A 19,722-nucleotide genomic window follows, 5' to 3' on the forward strand; every position below is an offset into this window, starting at 1 on the left:
TGGTATGCGAGGCCAGACCTCTGACATCATCATTTGCATAACAGGCCATACCTCTGACATCACCATCATTTGCAAAGTAGGCCACGCCTCTGACATCACCATCATTTGTATAATAGGCCACACCACTGACATCACCAAAAGTATGGTCATTTAGCCACATCCACCTCTAAGATGAGTTAGTGTGAGCTAGCTCGTAGTTTTTTAGCTTCCAGTTCACACATTTTTGTCTTAACTTGGAAAAATGGCCCCAGGGCACACTAATTTATGCAGTAGCTCACAACTTTAATGCCAGTAGCTCACAAAATTGAATTCTAGCTCACAGGACTACACAGCTTACAGGGAGTACTGCTTGGGAGCAGTGTTCCCTCTAAGCTGAGTTAGTGTGAGCTAGCTCACAGATTTTTAGCCTCCAGATCACACATTTTTGTCTTAGCTCAGGAAGGATGACCCCAGAGCACACTAATTTATGCAGTAGCTCACAACTTCAGTGCCAGCAGCTCACAAAGTAGGATTTTTGCTCACAGGATTCTGCAGCTTAGAGGGAACATTACTTGGGAGGTCCTCCCATCTAAATACTAACCAGGGTCAACATACAGGAGCACATGAAGTTGCCTTATACTGGTCCATCAAGGTCAGTATTGTCTTCTCAGACTGGCAGCAGCTCTCCAGGGTCTCTGGTAGAGGTCTTTCATATCACCTCCAAACTCATCCTTTTAACTGGCTATTGAACCTAGGACTTTCTGCATACCAAGAGGATGCTCTACCACTGAGCCACAACCCTTTGTTGTTTATGAGATCAGGACAGTCTGGGCTATTAACGTCATGGCTTTATAGGCATAAGGACTAGAAAACTGCTTTTTGAATGAAAGTGGGAGATTCTTAGGAAACAGAATTCTTCAGTATTTCCATGTTCCTCTAGAACTGTGTCATATAAACATACACATCTACACAGTCCTCCCTAAAGTTAACAAGTTATTCCAGGAGATTTCAGTGCAATCCACTTAGATAATTTCTCCATATTCTCATTGTGTCTATTATTAATATCTTAGGATAGTTTCAGAGGGTAGCTGTATTGGTCTGCAGGAGAACAGCTAGACTCAGGTCCATTGGCATCTTAGAGACCAACAATATTTTTGAGGTATAAACCTCACAGCTTTGATTCTCAAAGCTTACACCCCCAAAATCTTGTTGGTCTACTGGACATGAATCTAACCTTCCTAGAAATAACAACTGAGTAGAGTTCAACAAAATTCTGAATAGATCTGTTTAGGATTGTACTGTTCCTTATTTGCAAGTGGATGCTGGCACCCTGGCAATTCAGTTGTGGCCACATTTCTTTTTTGACAGTATTCATGGATGCACATGTGCTGTATCATAAGGAGATACAGCATCTGGGCTGACATCTTAGCAATCACTTGGGAGGCACTGGCTGTGACCAATGTTCCCTCTAAGCTGCAATCTTGTGAGCAAAAATTCTACTTTGTGAGTTACTGGCATTAAAGTTGTGAGCTATTGGCATTAAAGTTGTGAGCTACTGCATAAATTATTGTGCTCTGGGGTTATCCTTCCTGAGTACGACAAAATCTGTGAGCTGGAGACTAAAAATCAGCGAGCTAGCTCACACTAACTCAGCTTACAGGGAACACTGGCTGTGACCCAAAAGAACCCTTAGCACAGGGGTGGCCAAATTTGCTTAAGATAGGAAAGGAAAGGTCCCCTGTGCAAGCATCAGTCATTTTCGACTATGGGGTGACGCTGCTTTCACAACGTTTTCATGGCAGACCTTTTTATGGGGTGGTTTGCCATTGCCTTCCCCAGTCATTACACTTTCCCCCCAGCAAGCTGGGTACTCATTTTACTGACCTCGGAAGGATGGAAGGCTGAGTCAACCTGGAGCCGGATACCTGAACCAGCTTCCTCTGGAATCAAACTCAGGTCCTGAGCAGAGGGTTCTGACTGCAGTTCTGCAGCTTTACCACTCTGCGCCACGGGGCTGCTTTGCTTAATATAAGAGCCACATAAAATAAACATCAAATGTCTGAGAGCTGTAAGACATGAATGTCATATGTTTGAGAGAAGGAAGGAAGGAAGGAAAAAGAGAAAGAGAAAGAAATTTTGCTTAATATAAGAGCCACATAAAATAAACATCAGATGTCTGAGAACTGTAAGACATGAATATCATATGTTTGAGAGAAGGAAGGAAGGAGAGAAAGAAAGAAAGAAAGAAAGAAAGAAAGAAAGAAAGAAAGAAAGAAAGAAAGAAAGAAAGAAAGAAAGAAAGAAAGAAATTTTGCTTAATGTAAGAGCCACATAAAATAAACATCAGATGTCTGAGAGCTGTAAGTCATGAATGTTTGAGAGAAGAAAGGAAGGAAAAAAAGAGAGAAAGAGAGAGAGAGAAAAAAAGAAATAGAAAGAAAGAAAATGAAAAGAGAGAGAAAGGAAAGAAAGGAGGAAGACAGAAAGAGGAAAAAGAAATGGAAATAAAGGGAATGGGAGCGAACAAACTTAACCTGAAGTGCAATGCTGACTCTTCCACAGAGGGGAACCCCGGCCAGGAACAATCCTGCTGCTGCAGCTGGGCCCTGAAAGCCTCCCAGCTAGCCAGGCCCAGGGAGGATGCTGTGCAGCGTGGCTCGGCCCTCTGCCCCCGGCCGGTGAGCGGGGAGCCCGGAAGAGGCCACGCAGGCATGGTTGGGCCCCCCAACCCCAACCAGTGAGTAGGGAGCCTGGAAGAGGCCACGCAGGCACGGTTGGGCCCCCCAACCCCAACCAGTGAGCGGGGAGCCCAGAAGAGGTCGCGCAGGCACGGTTGGGCCCCCCAACCCCGGCCGGTGCTTGGGGAGCCCAGAAGAGGTCGCACAGGTGCAGTTGGGCTCCCCAACCCCAGTCGATGAATGGGGAGCCCAGAAGAGGCTGTGCAGGCATTGTTGGGCTCCCGGATCCCTGGGGCTGAGCCGGAACGCTAGCGCAGGCAGCAGGAACACTGCCTGTGCCAGCCTGAATAGCATTCCGGTGTGTTCCGGATTAAAAAAAGCCCTGAGTTTTTGACAGCCACAGCCCACTTTATCACACTGATAGGCTAACAATATTCTACATTTTCCTTTAGCTCAGAATTTAATCATTCTTCCCCTCTTGTGATGACATAAATTACTTCTAGTAGTGATAAACTCAAAACATTCCAATACAAGGAGCATCTATGAGATCCACTCTATGCTATGAAATTTCTGCATAATTCTTCTGTCTACTCAGGAGGACCCATTCAAACTTTCCTCTGTCACATTGTTTTTTCCACTATTGCAAAGAAAATTATGCTAAAACATTTTAGTGAAAATTTTGCACTTGATAGCAGTGAATGTTGTTTCCAAGGAAACAATATAGTAGATATACCAATACACAGGGCTTTTTTGTAGAAAAGGCCCAGCAGGAACTCATCCACACCCCCTGACATCACAATTGTTTTACAGGGTTTTCTTTGTAGAAAAAGCCCAGCAGGGACTCATTTGAATATGAGGCCACACCCCCTGGTGCTAAGCCAGCCGGAATTGTGTTCCTGTGCGTTCCTGCTCAAAAAAAGCCTTGCCAACACATGTTTTTGTTATGGCTATAGTGTGTTAGAAAGGTATTAACAGTGTACTGGAATATTACCACTATAATGCTACTGAAAGGAAAATCTTTACTGCTGTTACAATGCTTTGATCTGTGAAGTTATCATTATACTTCCCTTTGAACAACATACTGTTGAAAATGGCACCTCTTCATTATTTAAGACAGTAAAAAAATTCATTTTTAAGATAGGAAAGAAAAATGAGGTTTTGACTATTTTTTTTATAATGTTGTACTTAAGAACGTCATCTGATCCAGGAAAATATATGAACTACTCAAAAGTATGTATATGTGTTATGTATTGTCTTACTGAATCATGTACTGTCTTAATCTTATACTGTCTTACTGCATACTTGAGCAAATGAATCTTTTGCAATTCATAGTTATCATAAAGGGTAGCTTTTAGATTTGGTTCATGAACTGTAATTCCATGAAAAACAAACATTTGCTGCACACATAGAAAATATGTTTATTTTCTATGTGGGATGTTTAGCCTGGAGAGGAGGCAGCTGAGAGGTGATATGATCACCATCTTCAAGTACTTGAAGGGCTGTCATATAGAGTATGGTGTGGAATTGTTTTTTGTGGCCCCAGAAGGTAGGACCAGAACCAGTGGGTTGAAATTAAATCACAAGAGTTTCCGGCTCAATATTAGGAAGAACTTCCTGACCATTAGAGTGATTCCTCAGTGGAACAGGCTTCCTCGAGAAGTGGTGGGCTCTCCTTCCTTGGAGGTTTTTAAACAGAGGCTAGATGGCCATCTGACAGCAGTGAAGATCCTGTGAATTTAGGGGGAGGTGTTTGTGAGTTTCCTGCATTGTGCAGGAGGTTGGACTAGATGATCCTGGATGTCCCTTCCCACTCTATGATTCTATATGTACATGAATGTAGGGAGTTCTGGTCACCATATGTCACAAAGGATGTTAAAGATAAAGGTAGTCCCCTTTGCAAGCACCAGTTGTTTCCGACTCTGGGGTGACATGGCATTACAACATTTTCACGGCAGACTTTTACAGAATTGGAAAAAGTAAAAAGGAGAGCAACCAGGATGAGGAAGAGGTTAGAGCACCTTTCCTATGAGGAAAGGCTGGAGAGATTGAGACTTTTTGGTGTCCAAAAAAAGGGGGGGCAGCTAAGTGGCAACATGATAGAGGCTTAAAAATTATGCACGTGGTGTATGTAGTACAGAAAGTGGATAGAGAGCTTTTTCTCCCTCTCCCATAATGCTATGGGGCACTCAATTAAATTGTTGGGAAATAGATTCAGAACAGACAAAAGTAAATACAAAAAGTTAACAGCAGGATAATCTGAAGATCTGGGTTTGATTCCTCTTCTTCACTCTTCCACATGAAGCCTGCTGGGTGAGTTTGGATTAGTCACAGTTCTCTTAAAACTCTTTCAGCCTTATCTACCTCATGAGGTGTCTGTTGTAAGGAGAGAAAGGGAATATTGTTGTAAGGTACTTTGAGATTTCTTAAGGTAGAGAAAAGGTATGCTGCTTAATTCAATGAGTAACTGTGGCTCCTAACTATGAAGTAAGCTTCTACCTACAGAGACAACAAGCATCTGAATACTAATGCTGGGATTTCAGCATTAGGGGAAGGCCTTGGCCTCTGGGTCCTGTTTCTTGGCTCTCCAGGGCAAATTGGTTGACAACATTTGAAACAGAATGTCTGACGAGATGGGCCACTGGTCTGATCCTGCAGGCTGTTCTTATAAACTTGTATGAACTATAATTGGCTAGATCTTATTTAATTTCTTTATGTCTGTTTCCTTTCTAAAGAGAGCACAATCTGATGAACTGGAAAAAATAGAAAAACATGGCAAATCAAGCAAGGAAAAAGAAAATGCCAAATCATTGGACAAGCCTGAACAGTAAGAATTTGGATAGCTCAAATCTGGGCGGGTATTGTTTTGGGCTGTGGTACTGGTTTGCTTTGCTACAGGGAAGAATGCCTCCTAATTTTAAAGTTCATGCAGTGAGAGACCTAATTAACATTTTTCAATAACTTTTTTTTTTTAGATTTCTTTATGAGCTGTCACTAATTCCCAACTTCTCAGAACGCGTTTTTTGTATCCTGTTCCAATCAACATTTTCAGAAAGCATTTCCTCTATCCATTGCAAGCTTGAATTGCTTCAGAAACTGTGTGAGGTAGGTTGTGGACCATCTGATGTGAGAATTAGATTTGCTGATATTTAATCTTTCTTTTCAGTGATACTCATATTTCAAAAGTTTTATTTACTTTAAGCACTCATTAAATGTGAAGGATAGCAGTCCTGTTGAATGGAACATTTTATGATTGTGCTTGAAGATCAAAGCCCATTTTAAGATTTGGCTTTCAGTGCTGAAATATAACATCACAAGTCTGTAGCCAATGCACATCAGCCTCTAGAGAGTAATGTACCTTATGCCTGAGCCAAAGCAAAATTGTGTCTCTGTGTAACTGACACTGCCTTCCCTTGAGCATTTTCCAAAGCTCTGTTAATATGTGCCTTGAATATTTTATTTTTATTTAAATATCCTTTCTGGCAGAATCTCCAATGATCACATCAGAGATTTGGGTGACAGTGGCGTAAGTTATGAAACAATGGCAAATCATCCTCAGACATAAGTATAATAATGATGCTTTTTCTTATGGATTCTACAAGTACAGCTAGCATTAGTTCTGTTCAGAAAAGGTTTTTGAAAAATTATGACCTCTACAATGTCAAACACCTCATGGTGATGATGTAAAATGGCTTCTCACCTTAAGGTTGTGTTAGAAAAAAATTCTATAGCTGTAATCAATATTTGTCCTCACACATTTTGAAGACAAAAAAGGTCCTTTCAGTGACATGCAGAGATGGATTATTCTCCTAAACTTGGATTTCCCAACCCCCAAAATAAAAAAGGGTCATACACTCTTTGTCATTCACACTGAGGACTTCTGACTTGTGCCAAATAAATCCCCTCAGAAACACTCTTTCCACTAGTATTCAGGACTCACACCTTTTGAGTACTATTACCAAGCCCCTCAATACTGTGTATCAGTCTCACTCAGCTAGTTTCTCTGTCTGTATCCTGGGATTTCTTCTCAGCCGCAAGAATCTAGCCACAGTTTCTGTGTGTGTTGGTATTCTTACTTAAACAGGAGTCTGCCTTGATGTGCTGACAGGACTCTCAGCTTCCAGTCAGTTTTTTCACAATAAGTCTCTTACTCAGACAGAACTCCAAACCAGTTCTGCCTTCCAAGGAACTCAGCCCACAGACTGTCTCAGCTCTTTCCCAGTTGATTTTCACAACAGTCTTCCTCAGTCTCCAGACTGAACTTACACCAGAGCTATCTCCCAGCTCTGAACTGCTTCAGTACTCCAGCAGAACTAGCTCTGTGAGGCGTTTTTTCCTCACTCCGCAAGCCTTCTCAAAATTGATACATTTTGTAACCATGGCTGCTGCTCAGCCAATCAGTGCAAGCTGCTTCCAGCTACGAGGCTAACTGCCTGAATTCATCACTGCCCCCTTGTCCAAAATGATGGTGCAGAAGGGTACTTTTGTGAAACCTTTCTCTCTGCAAAAAGGGACCCACTGCAGTGATCTTTCTCAGAATACTACAAAAGGTGATGATGGTGAAGGGTCTGGAGACCAAGTGTGTTTAACCTGGAGAGGAGCTGTGATCACCATCTTCAAACGCTTAAAGGGCTGTCATGTAGAAGATGGTGTAGAATTGTTTTCTGTTTCCCCAGAAGGTCAGACCAGAACCAGGAGGTTGAAATTAAATCAAAAAAGTTTTCAGCTAAACACTAGGAAGAATTTTCCAACAGTTAGAGTGGTTCCTCAGTGGAACAGGCTTCCTTGAGAGTTGGTGGCTCTCCTTTGAATGTTTTTAAATAGAGGCTAGATGGCCATCTGACAGCAATGCTACTTCTGTGAACTTAGGCAGAGCAAGATGAGTTGCATCAGTGCTTAGTTCTTGTGACCCTTTCTTACATTTCCAGGGAAATGCTGATTGCCAGTTTGGGGTCAGGAAGTGATTTTTCTTCAGGCCAGTTTGGCCAGGGATCCTAAAAGGTTCCCCCCCCCCCCGCATCTTCTGGGCTTGGAGCAGGAGTCACTGGATGTGTGTGTGGGGGGGGGAGGTACTTGTGAATTTCCTGCATTGTGGAGGAATAGATGACCCTGGAAGTCCCTTCCAACTCTATGATAGTATTTTCAATTGTGTGACAATGAGTGGTGGAAGTGATTAAGGGGGGAATATGCCTGTTACTGAGACAACTAGGCCAGTGCTCCCCATCTTGAACTATACTGGCAGCTTGCCTCCCAACAACAGGCTGGTAGTTCTGGCAAAGGGGACGTGTTCTGTCTTTCGTAACACACATTGCTTCCACAAGAAACAGTGCTCTATGAGATATAACAAAAAGGGAGGCACTTTTGCAGGAAATTCAGGGATTCTGAGAAATCACAACTTGTTTATTTAGTATGTAATTATTATTTAATTCATTTATCCACTACCTCTATCACCAACAGGGGTCCAAAGCGTCATCATTCTCCACTCTTCCATTTTATCCTCATAACAATCCTGTGAGGTACATTAGATACTCTAGGCTGGGAGAGTGTGTCTGGGCTAAGGTCACCCAATGAGCTCCCATGGCATGAGTGGGGATCTGAATGTCGGTCTTCCAGATACTAGTCTGACACACTTAACCACTACACTGGCTCTCAGTAATAATAGCTAGGTGGGTCAGTGGGCTCTAGTGGGATTGGGGGGAAAGGTGACATTTTTCCTTCCTGCCTTTTCTGTCAGTGATACTGTGCAGATGGAAGAGGCAGGAAAGATTTCATCTCCCTCCCTTTTTTTTATTGCAGCCCACAGACCTACATGGCTGTCTGTGCCACATAGGCCCCAGAACCCTAGGAACTGGCCACTGAGGGAAGTGGAAGGAAATGGGAAAATTTGCATCCATTTACATCTTCTATTGATGGATCACTGGATCCAACTCAATCTCTGTTTCCTTGTTTTTGTATCACTGGTGTTCATTTCATTTGTAAACATAACTGATCTGTAGTATGGAGGGTCAACAAATACAATTAATTTTCATTAAAGTTTAATTTTTATATAAATGTATAACATATTTATAGAGCTGCTGTATGGTTAGATTACATATGATTGTGGAGTGCCTTGACTGGAAGATCAGATTTATTGCCTGGCTCTGTGGAGGCAGGACAAACAAGTAACATAACTTGGAGCCATGATACGAGGTGGAGTAGGAGTCTTTTCCCCTGCACTGCTTCCCTAACCAAGAAAGTTTCCTGAGCATCTTTAAGTTTCAGGAGAAAAAAATACAGATACCTATATCATCTACTCCACCTTTCACTTTGCAAGAACTCAATGAAACCCAGTGGAGAGGTATTTTTTTGATCAAGGAAATGGTGCAGGGTGTATTACCCTCCTTTCCCACCATCACGGCACAGTCCATATCTCTTCTTCCCCTGCATCTGCTTTTTATAGCCCTACAGCACTACTGAAGTTCCAGTCACAGCATGCCAGAGCCATGTGTAGTTTGATCCTGAGGAACTGAACTACGAATCAGAACATCTTTGGTTCAAAACTCACTTTTGCTATAAGAATATAAGAGAAGCCATGTTGGATCAGGCCAATGGCCCATCCAGTCCAACATTCTGTGTCACACAGTGGCCAAAAAACCCAGGTGCCATCAGGAGGTCTATCAGTGGGGTCAGAACACCAGAAGCCCTCCCACTGTGCCCCCCCAAGCACCAAGAATACAGAGCATCACTGCCCCAGACAAAGAGTTCCAACAATACACTATGCTATGAGCTCATAGGAGGTCAAGCCATATCCTCAGCCCATGACCTGTAGAGTTAAGGATCGTAGTAATAGCCTACATGAGAGGACTAATGTAAAGATCTCAATAACTCAAATGTATAAGACACTTTGAACACTTAAAAGCAGTAGCATTATTGCAGCCTCATCCAATAATTCTAACATGAATATATTTTTTAAAATAATGGTTTCATCATACATGTTTCCAGGGCTTTTTTTTGAGCAGGAATGCAGTTCTGGCTGGCTTGGCACCAGGGGTGTGTGGCCTAATATGCAAATAAGCCCCTACTGGGTTTTCCCTACAAAAAAACTCCATGGGAAACAATGGCGATATCAGAGGGTGGGGCCTGATATGCAAATGAGTCCCTGTGGGCTTTTTCTACCAAAAAAGCCCTGCATGTTTCTAATGGAAAAAATTAAAATTATTGATCAGTGTCAAATGTGTTTAAACTATTGAAGTTGCTTTATCTTTTTCAGACACTGAAAAGTGGCTCAGGAGTGATGCGGGTTTTAGGCTTGGTCCTTGCCTTTGGAAATTACATGAACGGAGGTAACAGGACACGAGGACAGGCAGATGGCTTTGGGTTAGATATTCTTCCCAAACTGAAAGATGTCAAGAGTAGCGTAAGTTTATTTTTTTTCCAGATGGCTGTAAATATTTTCCTTTTTTTTTTTTAAGGCTCTGGATTCAGAGTTTGGAATAAACCATACATGCATGTACAGACAGATAATTTAAGGACAGTTTAGCATGGATTAACACTTATTTGTTTTTCATATTTGAGGTAATGTATTCCCTTCTGTGGTTACTTATCTCAAACTGAAATGAGAACATGGATAGACCATGTATCCATGCAGCAGGCATGTCCAAACTTCGAACAGGTCGTGATCTATTTTTTCCGGACAAAAGTGCTGGTGATCTACCACCATGAAAATTAAATTTCAAATTAGTTTTGAATTAGATTTTAACCCACCAAAGTTGGGTTCCACCCCCCCCTTCCATTTACAATGCACCTTCTGTCATTTACTGGTAAGCAAAATAAGCAAAAACAAAACAGAGAGACAACGATCTAGAAAGAACTTGGAACAGTTTTTCTTAAATTTTTATTGTTATAACTGTTTTTAACTGTCTTAATAACTCTTCAAAAAGTCTTCAAAAACCATTCGGATAAAGACTAGTAACTGGGCTGTGTCTCTTATGTCTGTAGATTCATCCAGTTGGAGTGAGAAAGCAGCACAAACTGAAACATCCTCCAACAATTGTTCAGTTGTGTCTCCACACATCTTTTCTATTCACCGAATGATGGTGTTTCTTGACAATTGTACATCTTGAACAGCAGCTATGATCTCTTTCTTATTCTTAAATCCTTCAAAAAGATTGTCTGCTGCTTCAAGAAAACAATCTTTTACAAACTCTCCTTCATTGAAAGGTTTGCATTTTTTTTGCGATCAGGTTGCTGACCTTGAAGGATGCCATGGTTGCATTGACCAAATGTGACCTTGGCTTCGCCATCAATTGTTGCTGTGCAGGCAATTTAGATTTAAGTTCTCTGAGCTTCAGTTTACGAATTTCACTTTTGGGTGGAAAATCAGCTTCAAACTTATTGCTATGAAGAGCCTTATAATGACACTCCAGATTACCCTTTTTGGGCAAGGATACAGCGCCGTTGCAAAGTAGACAACAACACTTGTCTTTCACCATGATGAAGTAGTCCATTTCCCATTCATCATGAAAGTGGTAGGTTTTGCTCTTCCTTAGAACACTCATCTTTGTTATACTAGGGTGGCTGGGGTGCTAAGTTAACACTGGCTGAATCTGGTCCAAAACTGTCACTGTCCCAAAGTATTAAAGATCAACAGGAACTGAAGATCTCTGGATGATGCCAAAACCACACATGCAGTTCTAGAAGTAAAAATAAGAATTCATCATACTGGCACCAATAATCAAATACCACCACATCAAACAATCATCAAAAAACCCCAAATACCTGTCCAGCAAACCATGAGACCAAGTGGGACTGGTGAGCTATCTACTGGTAGATCACAATCTACCTGTTGGACATACCTGCAATACAGAATTAAAGGAAACCTAGGGATTATTTTTTTCCCCATGGGCAAATATCTGGAATAGGAACAAGAGAAGGAAAAATTGCTGTTTCATTATAACAAATCACTCTTCTATGAACATATCCCTGTATATATTTGTCTACATTGGTCATACGGTGTATTTTAAAAAGTAAAATAGTCTTAACATTATTATTATTGTAAAAGAATGAAGGAGATTATTTGACATTGCAAGTTCCAAGAATTGTAAATGGTTGAGCATGTGTTACAAGGTTCACCTCTCCAGAAAGGTACTCATCTTGATCCCTGATAATGAGCATTACTGATGTTTTAATCTGTTAGTCAGAAGATCAGTTTGTGTTTTATAGATTACAGCAAAGCTTTGGACTGTGTGGATCCTGAAAAGGTATGGGCGGTTTTTAAAGAAATGGGTGTGCCACAATATCTGTTTTAATATGCAACCTGTACTCTGAACAAGAGTTTACTGTTAAGACAATATGGAGAAACAGAGTGGTTTCCAGTTGGAAAAGGTGTCAGACATAGATGTATTTTTTTGTCTCCCTACCTCTTCAATCAATATGCAGAACATAAAAGGAAAACTAAATTAGATTTAGATGAAGGTGAAGTAAAAATTGATAAGTAACATTAAGGTAGGTAGATGACACCACCTTACTGGCAGAAAATAGTGAAGACTTGAAATGACTGTTGATGAAGAAATTGTCAAAGCAAGATTTTATTTATTTATTTTATAGTATTTATATCCCTCCCTCCTGTAGGGCTCAGGGCAGCTCACAACAGATTAAGATACATACTATTAAAATAAATTACAATAAAATCATTAAAATTCATTATAATAGAATACAGTTTCAGTCCTAAAATCCAAGATGGCATCAGTATTATTAATTCGTTTTTGACGCTGCATATGGTAGTGTTGTTCAATGCTGTGGTATAGTGGTCGCATTCCCCATTAGTTGTTAAAAGCTAATTTAAACAATTCTGTTTTGCAGGCCCTGTGGAATTGTGGCAAGTCCCACAGGGCCCTGATATTTTTGAGGAGAGCATTCCAGAGGGCAGGGGCTGCTACCAAAAAAGCTCTTGTTCTGGTGGTAGCCAGCTGAGCGTCTTTTGGCTCAGGGATCACAAGAAGTCTCTTGGGTCCTGTCTGTACTTGATCTTAGTGCTCTCTGGGGCTCATATGGGGAAAGGCGGTCCTGGAGGTAAGCAGGTCCCTGACCATATAGGGCTTTAAAGGTCATAACCAGCACCTTGAAGCGAACCTGAAACACTATAGGCAACCAGTGCAGCGTCACCAGTGCAGGTTGAATGTGCTCCCATAGAGGTAGCTCCAATAACAACCTGGCTGCTGCATTTTGCACCAGTTGCAGCTTCTGGATTTGCATCAGGGGCAGCCCTATGTAGAGGGCAATACAGTAGTCTAATCTTGAGGTGATCATTGCATGGATAACTGTTGCCAGGTCCAGGTATGGAGCCAACTGCCTTATCTGCCTAAGATGATAAAATGCAGATTTGGCAGTGGCTGCTACCTGGGCCTCCATTGTCAGTTGAGGCTCCAGGAGCACCCCTAAGCTCTTAACCCTCGAAGTTGGCGCTAAATGCGTCCCATCAAAGGTCAGCAAAGGGACCTCTCTTCCTAATCCGCCGCGACCTAGGCACAGGACCTCCGTCTTTGATGGATTCAGTTTCAATTGACTCTGAAAGATTTTTTTTAAGGAGAGGGAAAACCACTGCCTCTTTAAGGGGCATGGGAAAGGTCCCTTCCATCAAGGACCTGTTGATAATCTCCTGCAGTGGGGCCCGTAATTCCATCCGGCAAGCTCGTATCAGCCAAGACAGGCACGGGTCCAGATCACAGGCGGTAGGGTGCACAGAGCAGAGGACCTTGTCAACTTCCCCCAGACTGAGTGGAGTGAAATGATCCAAGATCGCAACAGAAGACGTGCTTGGGGCCTCAGGTTCGCTTACTGTATCAAAATTGGTGGGGAGGTCGTGGTGGAGTGACAAGAGCTTATCTGCGAAAAAATTACAGCTGAACATCAAGAAGGCAAAAGTAATGACTGCTAAGGAAGTACACAGCTTTAAGGCTGACTTGAAGGAATTAGAATTGTTAAAAACTGTACTATTTCTTGGCACAATCATCAACCAAAAGGGAGATTGTAACCAAGACACACAATGTGTTAGTACCATACCAATGGAATATCCTCATCAAAAGAGGCTAAACACAGGAGCAATGCCTGTCTTTGTCCTTGGAGAACTGTTGTAAAGTGATCTCATTTCTACCAATTTATATCCATCACAAAACTTTAGATTAAACTTGCTTTACATTGTCAATGCTTGCAACCCATTGTATTAGAAATAGTTAAGCATTGCAGGGAATTCTGTTAAGGGTCAGAGGACCACTTTGTAAAACTTTTTCCTCTGCAAAAAGTACCCCTTTTAATGGTCTTTCTGAGGATACTACAAATGGAGATTCCATCTCCCGTAGTTCAATTTTGTCTGTTCTGTTCTGTCTGTTCTGAAATTATACAGCCCATGGAGTTGTGAGACAAATTAGTTCACACCAGGTTCTAATATTTAATACCTTGGCTGTGACTTTGAGGCTAAAAGAGGAGTGTTCCTCAGCCCTCCCTCATGTGCCTGTGTGTCTGTGTGTGTTGCCAGGAAGTGGCAGGGGTCTGTGAGTAGTGGCTCCTCTCTTTTAATGTGATGTTCAACATACAAGTGCTGGGAGGACAAGAATGTTCCTGATCTCCCACCAGGCACAGGCTGTTCACTTATGAATAGGCTTTGCATGCAAGGCTCATGGGACCAATGTTCCCTCTAAGCTGTGGAGCCTTGTGAGCAAAAATTCTACTTCGTGAGCTACTGACATTAAATGTGTGAGCTACTGCATAAATTAATTTTCTCAGGTAATTTTTTTCTGAGTTAAGACAAAAATGTGTGAGCTGGAGGCTAAAAAACTGTGAGCTACCTCACGCTAAATCATCTTAGATACTGCATGGGAACTAGGATTCATTTATGGTGCATTTGTAGCTATTAAGTGTAAGTAATTAGAGAAGAGAATCTGAGAATGTCAAGTAAATAAATGGTATAGAAAAGCCCAAACCACATGTCTTGAAGCTTCAGGACATGCTTTTTGGTCACTTTTAAAAACTGTAGTCTGACTTTTCTAAGCCTTCCCAGAAAATATTTTGTTTTATAATTCCCACATTTGAATATTTCCCCAAATGTGTATTACATGTGTGTTACATTTTGATTTGTGTGTGTATTTTCTTTGTTAGTGACCTACAAAACTATGAATGAGTTATGACATTTTCCCCTTTAAATATAAGATTTTAACAAATATAATACTTGTTGTGTTCAGTTGTATCAGAGCTCTATCTAGGCTAGAATTCTTTATCCCACAGTGGCTAACCAGAAGTCTCTGAGAAGTTTTCAAGTTGGGCATGTCAGAGAAGCCATTTTCTGTTACTAGAATGTAGAAATGTAGAAATGAATATAGAGGCTTCATTTTTAATTAAAATGACCAACAGACTTCTTCATGATCGTGGCCATTCTGAGTAGCCATTTATGCTGGTGACTATTGCAACTTCCTATGGTAATGAATTCTGAAGAAGTTTTGTCGTCCCTGTACTTACTACCAACCAGTTTACTGAATTATCTATTAATAAAGTTTTCAGTTATAAACAGTAGCCACTAGTTTAACTATGTTATAGTAATTCAAACAGGTTGCATTTACTTGTTATTAAATTTATGCATCTCATCTCTCTAGTCATTTCCTGCCCTTACCTTGCACTATTCAAAAATACTAATAGACAATAAATCAAATAATTGTAGGAGGATGGAAGGAGAAAAGAGAGGCCAGGGAAAAGGTCTTCTGTTACACATAAGACAGAAAAAAGGAAAACCAGATAGCTCAGAATCTATATTCTTGTGCTGCTCACTCCATACAGTTCCTAGTTAATTAATGCATGTTATGTCCCATTTTTCTGTTTACTCTGACTTCATATGTGTAGAGCATCAAATCACTTTGACCGATTTTGTACAAGACTTGTTCTGGATGGAGAGCCCTTTTGCTCCTGGTGCTTCTCTCCCTTTTTGCACAAGTTGCCCTAGAGCTGCGAGTTGGCGTGGCGCTCTTCCACAGCAAGCAGGATCCTCTTCCAAGCAGTTTCTGCATGCCAACTCGCAGCTCCGGGGCAAATTGTGCGGAAACGGAGAGAAGCGCCGGGTTCAAAAGGGCTCTCCACTCAGCCCTGTTGCAAAATCGATCCCTATTAATTACACAAATGCATGTTTGTTTGACCTCTTTCAATGTCCTTTGAGACCTCCTTTAGCAAACTGTATTATGAGTCCCTTTTTTTCCATGAACAGAAATTACCCTAGTTGAGAAATTGAGAACAGAAATTACCCTACTTTATCGATACAGTGTGTGTATGATACTGTGTAAAATCTCCATTATGTTGTATTTTTACACAGGATAATAGCAGAAGTCTTCTGTCATACATTGTCTCATACTATCTGCGTAATTTTGATGAAGTAAGTATTTATTGTTTTTATATGGTGTTTATTATTTTTTTTCCTCAAAAGAACTCATGGTAGCCATGAGTGGCTTAAGATCAGTCAGTGATCTACTGGCTGAGGGGCAATTTGGAACTGTCTTCTCTAGTCTTAAAATGGAATTCTGTGTAATTCTCAGATCATTTAAAATAACATGTTTTTCTATTCTACATGCAGCTGCTGGCATTGTTTTTTCTTAAGGGGGTGAATGGCATAGAAGGAAAGCTTTCTCCCATTTCATTTTCTTACCGAAAAGTTCACCCTGAGCTACTTTTGTTTCTGCTGATGGAAATAATGCGTAGCTGTGTTTTTGTCTGTTCACTCTATTTTAACTCCATTTTTAAAATGTCATTTAAAAAGAATGGTAGTGTATGATTTAGATAATAGCTTTCTTTGACTACTGTCTGTTGATGGCTTAGATATCCTTTTTCTGTGGAGTTAAAAACAGCTGGCAAAACACATGCCAGAAGAGTAGACCCAAACTTAGCCAGTCATCTCTATCTTCCAAAGCAAGCCATTCCCAGTATGCCAAATTACTATTTAATTATCCATGTACTACATGGTGAGGATTCCTGCCTCAACTCTCCAAGCACTGCCCTTGCTTACTCGCAGACCTGGCAGGATGAAAGTTTATGGCACCCTCTGCCTCCCAGCCTGCTTTCTCTTGCTGTGCTGCCCTGAGTTTGCCAGGAGTAAACTAGGGGATCCTCCTCTGCTGTGGGTTGGCAGGATTGAAATAGCTTGAGTTTGAATGCCCCTTTCCTGGCCCCTCGAGGCCTCATAGCCTTGTGATTCTCTGTTTTTACAACAATGGGTCAACTGCAGCCACAGGCTGCTTCAGAATTGTCTTGAGGCATGCCTGTTGTCTCACTAACCAAGGTTTTGATCACCTCCCTCCCTGACATCCCATACTGTTAGGTTCTAGGTCACCTGTCAGGGCATTGACTGATCCATATAGGCACTCTTCCTTTCCCCAGTGGCCAGTTTCAAAGCTGGGGGCTGCTGGGCATTTTGGGGTGCCATTATCCATCTGGTAAATAACTGCTAGACAAGGAAGTACTTTGAAAACAACTATGTAAGTGAATTCCACACACTAAAACAGGAAGAGGACCAGACACCCTTTCCAGAGGAAATTTAGACATCATTTTTTAGACATGAGTCTAAAACAAAAAATCTTGAATCATAACTCGAGTGAACATAATGAGACAGAAACATTGCGCTGATAAGTTTGTTTTCAAGCTCTGTTTTCTACTGACAGGAAGGCATATCTAAAGAGAAGGATTTTTTGATAATTCCTTGTCTGCATTTCAGATCCTCTCATTACTTGTAGCCAGGGCCAGCACGCCCCAGTAGGCCAGGTAAGCAGCCACCTAGGGTGCCACCTGGTCACAGGGGTGAGCTGTTCACCCTGCCACCTCCAGTGTCCCTTCCCTGCCATTCTCACCCTTGCTGCTGCCCACCAGGAGTTCTGTGGCCTGTGGGCAGGTTGTGGGAAAGGGGCACCGGGGGTGGTTTATGTGCTCCTTGGAAGGGAAGGCAGGCTCCAAGGAGTGCACACATAACCCCGCTGCTCTCTGAGTGCACACACTGCCCCCAGTGCCCCTTCTCCACTGCAAGAGCAGCGGGGTGGTGTGGTAGTATGTGCACTCCAAGGAGCCTGCCTCCAAGGAGTGCACACCCCACGCCACCTGCTCTCACCTTCCCAGGTCTGTGCAGACACAGGAAGGTGAAAGCGGTGGAGCAGCACAGTGGCGTGTGTGCTTCTTGGAACCTGCCTTCCCTTGTAAGGGAAGGCAGACTTGAAGGAGCACATGCACCAACCCACCTACTCTCGCCTTCCTGGGTCTGCACAGGGCAGGGCCTAAGATACCAGAAAAGCTGGCACAGAGCCTGCTTGTAGCACAGTTCTTGGGTATCCCTTGGGAGAAAAGTTTCTGAAGGCACAGTGAGTTGTGGCAGAAAGAAAAAGGTGGGAGAGTTCAATACCTCTTGTTAATTTCCACCTGGGTTATTTTGAATCCAAGTCCTTATTTCCTGCTCTATTAGTATATGAAACTTTTCATGCTTCACAGTTGGAGATGCAGTCCTTTGTGTTCATATGGTGTTCAGACATAAAATTGTTTATTAAATTTTAAATTCAGTTCAAAGCTTGGCTTATTTTTAATCTCCCCACCAAATAACTGATAAGCAAGAGTGCCCAACCCATGTGCTTGAAGGGCTTTCACTTCACAACTTATGTATCATCTATTTTTATCCCAGCCTTCCTCCCTGGTACTTGGAATGGCATATAGATTTCCTTTCTGTTTTAGTCTCATAAACCTCTGAAGTAGGTTATCCATTGAGACTTCTTAGCTCACTGAAAATTTAAATCAGCACTCTGACTAAAACTTGACTGGGCCAACAAAACTATAGCTATAGTACTGGAATTTATGGCTCGTTATGGGTTGCCACAGAAATGAAGCAATGATTTCTTCATAAGCAGCATAAATTTCTTTCACCCTAGTCCATGTTATGTATATTTTAATAGTTACAAATTCTTAATGTTAAGGTAATAGTTTTAAATTAGTAGCTTCTATCTGCATATAATTAACAACTTCCTTAAATAATAGATTCTTACTCTATTTAAGTGCGCTTTAGGGTTCAGTCATCGTAAGTTATTAAAAAACACAATGCTTATGACAAATTAATACTCCATGTGGGTACTAACCCTAACCCTGGCCCTATCCAAGCTGCAATCCTGCTTTAATATAATATTTACTTTCTTGTACAGGAGATAAAGAAGTACAATTCTTATCTTTAATGTTTGAAAATGTTTGTTTTATATTTCTGTCAGGATGCTGGAAAAGAGCAATGTATCTTCCCTCTTCCAGAGCCACAAGACTTATTTCAGGCTTCTCAGTTAAAATTTGAAGAATTTCAAAAGGATCTCCGCAAACTTAAAAAAGACTTGAGAGGTATGTTGTTCTGGATTTGTACAATCACTTGGCATTTGAGATACACACACCAAACAGTCTTGGAAATATGTTTTAACATCTGCCCAACAAGCCTAAAGATCAATTTTACCAGTCATGTGATGGCAGGAAGCCAAAAGCATTGGCAACATACCAAACAAGAACCTTCAAAGAAAATAGCCCCTTGAGATGAACACTAAAGTTGTGGATGGAGGAGAAAGCAGTCAAACGATAGGCTGTGTGTTTAACCATATTTGGGGGCTTTTAAAATATAATTTATGGGAGTTGACTGAAGAAAATGAGTGGATTGATAGAAATGACATCTTTTAAAATTTGACATGCTTCAAAGAGAAAGATAATCAAGATATTTATAAACATATTACTCACTCTCCTTAATGCACAAAACTTGAGTCCCCAGAACTTCATGAAGTGTTTGATCAAAGTTATTGTTTGAATGAGTGTGAAAGTATTTGTAGACCAAACCTCATAGGACGCTTGGTCCAATTCTCAAGCCAGTCTCTAAATCAGTTTGATTTTACCTAACCTTAGATTGTAGGTAATTCTGCAGTTTCTAGACATCTAGAGAAGTGATGTGGATAGTGGCTAAGAGTCTAAACTATGAATCAAGCTTCAATTCAGATTTTAACGAAACCACAGATGCTAGAGAGGTAAACTCTAGATTTCCTTGAAGAAGCCAGTTTTCTTT

At 41.4% G+C, this 19,722-nt stretch overlaps 1 protein-coding gene across 1 annotated transcript in view; it reads left to right on the top strand.

The window, feature by feature from the left end:
• Positions 1 to 19,722, top strand: part of FMN2 (formin 2) — a 439,054-nt gene that overhangs the window by 303,180 nt on the left and 116,152 nt on the right. Inside the window, exons 10-14 of the mRNA XM_060243494.1 lie at positions 5,390 to 5,481; positions 5,630 to 5,759; positions 9,904 to 10,050; positions 15,985 to 16,044; positions 18,899 to 19,019. Of these exons, the coding sequence (XP_060099477.1) occupies positions 5,390 to 5,481; positions 5,630 to 5,759; positions 9,904 to 10,050; positions 15,985 to 16,044; positions 18,899 to 19,019 (550 nt within the window). The remainder of the gene's footprint in view (positions 1 to 5,389; positions 5,482 to 5,629; positions 5,760 to 9,903; positions 10,051 to 15,984; positions 16,045 to 18,898; positions 19,020 to 19,722) is intronic.

This window comes from Heteronotia binoei, chromosome 1 (genome assembly GCF_032191835.1).
Source record: "Heteronotia binoei isolate CCM8104 ecotype False Entrance Well chromosome 1, APGP_CSIRO_Hbin_v1, whole genome shotgun sequence".
Taxonomy (NCBI): domain Eukaryota; kingdom Metazoa; phylum Chordata; class Lepidosauria; order Squamata; family Gekkonidae; genus Heteronotia; species Heteronotia binoei.